Here is a 3,844-nt window from a genome sequence, read left to right as displayed (position 1 = left end):
ACAGAAAATGTCTACAATTAAGGGGAAATCACAGAGTGATTATGCTGTCTTCAAACAACCCCAGCTTTAGCTGAAGGGAAACAAAATTTCTACAACAATCAGCAGTTTCTGCAGTCTGCCCTGTTCTTGCTTACCTCCCCACCCACCCACCACTCACTCCCTCTCATCAAACTCTCAGAAAGCTTCCTATCTGTATAAACCACAGAAGCTCTAGGCTGCAGGACCAGCTCCAGCATGGTCTGGACGTGGCTGTAACCATCACACTTCACAGGGCTCTGAAGCACAGCAGCAAAGGCCGCATATCTTCCTGTAGACATGAGCTGCCAAATTGGTGGCCCAAGGAAAGTGAGTGAGTCATTGTGCTGCTATGGAGTAATGTATGCTGTCCATATGTTGGATGCATTGGCTGGCAGGGGGCCCAGGATAAGCTTCTGGGACCTCAGCTTCCTTTCTCTCCCATCTGGCACAGGCGGGGTGAGGAAGTATTCGTGAGTGCCAAATCAAAGAAGAGGATAATCAAAAAGATAAGTAGCCATGCAAGGGTGAAGCCGTTTCGGAAGCAGTGGTGGTAAAGCAAGAAGTCTTTAGTGGTCACTTCAGGCTCCACTTCCCAGACCTTTATTCTTGTAAGCAAAGTTTATTCTTTCACATGATGGACTCTGTTAACCATACACGCACAGCGTCCTTGTATAATTAACCTGAACCTTCAACTTTTAATGCTCTGCAGAGTACCTTGCAAACCCCTCTCTGCTGAGAAAGATTCATGATACTCGGTGATGGAGCAGAACAACAGCAACGTAGAAGATTTCTCCCTGAACGTGTTTTCTGTCACTCCTTACCCGCCGAGTAGGTCTGATGCCCTGGTGTCAGATGGGGACAAAGCTGGTGCCACTCTGCTTTTCTCAGGTGTGTTCTTGGGACTGGTGGGGATCACATTCACCGTGATGGGGTGGATAAAGTACGATGGCCTTACTCATCTGGAATGGACTCAGTTACTAGGGCCTATCCTGCTTTCTGTCGGGGTAACTTTCATCCTGATTGCCATTTGCAAGTTCAACATGCTTACATGCAAGCCCTGCAAAGAAAGAGAGGAGAACACATTAGACATCGAACAGAGCACAAGCGGACAGTCCTTCGTGTTCACCGGAATCAACCAGCCCATAACTTTCCACAGTGCCACAGTGGTGCAGTACATCCCCCCACCTTACCCAGCACTGGACAGTGCGGCCGCCAGCCCTGGCTACCTGCACCCTGTGCTCAGCTGCTGTGGGACAGTCTCCCCTGGTGTCTCTCCCATCCCCAGCCCCAGCTCTGCTCACTTCTGCCCTGCCTACTCTCTGGACAACCCTGCTTTCACCTGGGATGAGAGCTGTGTCAGTTACCTCGCAGAGAACACACGGAACCAAAGGTACATCTTCTGAAAAGTCTTAGCATGATTGGGCACGGGCTGTATGTGTTTTAAGGTGTAAATTATGCTTGCAAAGCAAAAAGCACCTCCCTTTGTATGTTCTTCTCCAGACTTTTTTTTCTCTTGGTTAGGAGTATTTCTTGAGTAGAGAATATTAAGACATAGAAAGCATTTTAGTTCAGGTTAAATTCACTTAAGAATTCCTTCAATTTTCAAACTATGGAACATCTTGTTATTTTTTAAGGTATTTGTATAAATGCTCCTGTGCCTGCCTGTTTTTTTATTATTTTTTTTATTTTTATTTTTATTATTAATAGAATCATAGAATGATATTATATTGAAGAGAACTCAAAGCCCACCCTATTCCACAATCCTTCCACAGGCAGGACTACCCTCATCAGCTCAGGCTGCCCTGGGCTCACCCACCCTAGCCTTGAGAATGTCCAGGCACATCCACAGATTCTCTGTGTGGTTGTGCCAGTGACTTATGTTTGCTTGTTCTTAACATTTCTCTTAGCCTCTTCAGAAGATTGTTTTTCCATGCCCAGGCAGAGGGTCCCACACAGGCAGAATCACAGCATAGGAGAAGCCCACAAACAGCATTTTCATGAAAATGAAAGGGTGCCAGGTGTTCTCCCTGCCAGTCACCCCTGCAGCAATCTTCCAGCCACTATCACTGTCCTAGTTTTTAAGGTATATACAGCATCACTGGTATTACAGCTCAGTGTGAAACTGCGTTCATCAGTCAAAAGACAATCTTGTAGTTCTTTATTCTTACAGGAAAATATTCAAATTACAGGACTTACTCAGAATTATATCTTTTCTAGAAGTAATTCTGTTCCTTTATCAGAGTCTGCTTGCAAGCAGCTGGCAGCCTGTTGTCCTCAGCACTGTGCACAACAGACATGGGCAGCAGGAAAACAAAGGTCACCACCTGACATTTTTGTACTTCAGTAAAAGATCAGAGCCTATTGCTGAATCACAGTAAAATTTCATCTTATAATGTTTTCCCAAGCAAAAGTCACACCAAAGTCTGGAAGTTCTTTGCCCAGAGGAGGCTGACAGGACAAAGAATGGAGGTTACTTCGTGCTTTGTATTTGATTTTTTATTATTATTTATTTATTTTCACCCTCTTCCTATTATCAGGTTAGAAGACAGCTCTGATGAGCCAGAAGAACTTCTGGAAGACCCCTGTGAAGAACTATCACCTCCCCGTTACGAGGAAATATACCCATTGTCTTCATAAAGTAACTACTGACAACAGACTCTGCTTCTGAGAGACACCAACTTCTTAATCCTTACAAATCTTTCTTTAGCACTTGCACGATACGCAGGTGCGAGCAGAATGATTTCAGCCGTACTGAAATGTGCTTCAGTATCACTGAAAACATTTAACCAACCCCTTCTTTTTGTTCCTCATGCTATTTTCTTCCTTGCTATGCAGTTTGATAGCAAAACCAATTAAACTCAATGATGTAAATTCATTCAAGTTTTTCCCAGTGAGGATCCCGAATTCCAGACTTGCTGAAATAGTGTGAACAGTGAATGCACAAGATGCGATTATTCCTGGACTTCAAACATCACTAGAGAACATTTGATTTATTCTCAGTGTATTATTGCCGCTTGATTGTTTGGGGAACCTCAGAAGTGCCCATAGTGTCTTTGCTCAGCCTGATTCCTTAGAATGGCTTGCTCATGAGCAAGTCCACTCCACAGGTTTGACTTCCTCTGCTTTCACCCAACCCCATAGGCAATTTCAGAGCATTCCATTGAATCAGAGCGTCCCAGACTGGAGAAAAAATCCTCTGTGTATCACACACAGTTCCTTTCCCTGCCAATAGGGCACAAAGCATTGTCTCCCACCACAAGTACTAGTGATGGCTAGGTTAACACCACAAAAGCAAAAGGCACTGTTCTGGAGCGTTGGCAGAAATACGTGGTTCTATCGGTACCGAAGGCATTAGCAGGCCATGCTGTGACCCATAGCAGTCTCATCTTCAGGGGGGTCTGTTCAGAGGTGGTTCTGAAGCACACAGCTTAGGCTGAGGTTCTCTCAGATCACCATGACAGCTACATGCTGCAGTGGACTTTCTTGTTTGAGTCTAGCTTGCAGGACTAACAGAGTTCCATACATTACATCTACAAATGGATCTAGATCTAACAATGTGTGGGGGTTGGCAAGTGACAGAATCTTCAGTGTGAAGGTCCTGGAAAGCTCTGCTCAAGAGTTGTCTAACCTTCAGAGCAATGAGAACAGTCTGCATGGCCTCACTAATGATGATGGTGTGTATTTGAAGGGAGAGGTGCATCCAGAACATCATCCATCTACATGGGAGCTTCAGGCACACATCTGCCTCCTGGTCCTGTGTGTTTTGAGCATGCCAAGAGATTATTAGTTTAGATATTAGGAGGAAATTCTTAACTCAGAGGATGGC

General features: G+C 44.8%; 1 protein-coding gene across 1 annotated transcript; it reads left to right on the top strand.

Annotated features, from left to right (window-relative positions):
- Window positions 1–612: 612 nt before the first annotated feature.
- Window positions 613–2,700, top strand: TMEM174 (transmembrane protein 174). The gene is made up of 2 exons (XM_031557170.1): window positions 613–1,408; window positions 2,556–2,700. Exons 1-2 carry the CDS (start codon window positions 777–779, stop codon window positions 2,653–2,655), a joined length of 732 nt encoding a protein of 243 aa, XP_031413030.1. The 5' UTR covers window positions 613–776; the 3' UTR covers window positions 2,656–2,700.
- Window positions 2,701–3,844: the final 1,144 nt, after the last annotated feature.

Source organism: Meleagris gallopavo, chromosome Z (assembly GCF_000146605.3).
Source record: "Meleagris gallopavo isolate NT-WF06-2002-E0010 breed Aviagen turkey brand Nicholas breeding stock chromosome Z, Turkey_5.1, whole genome shotgun sequence".
NCBI classification, from domain to species: domain Eukaryota; kingdom Metazoa; phylum Chordata; class Aves; order Galliformes; family Phasianidae; genus Meleagris; species Meleagris gallopavo.
Note: the sequence above shows the minus strand (reverse complement) of the source record. Positions and strands in the feature narration are given on the sequence as shown.

Excerpts from the sequence above, each read along its gene's own strand:
- TMEM174 (XM_031557170.1), top strand. The coding sequence starts at position 777 with ATGGAGCAGAACAACAGCAACGTAGAAGATTTCTCCCTGAACGTGTTT. Across the intron at positions 1,409-2,555 it reads GAGAACACACGGAACCAAAG|GTTAGAAGACAGCTCTGATG; the intron begins GTACATCTTCTG and ends TCCTATTATCAG.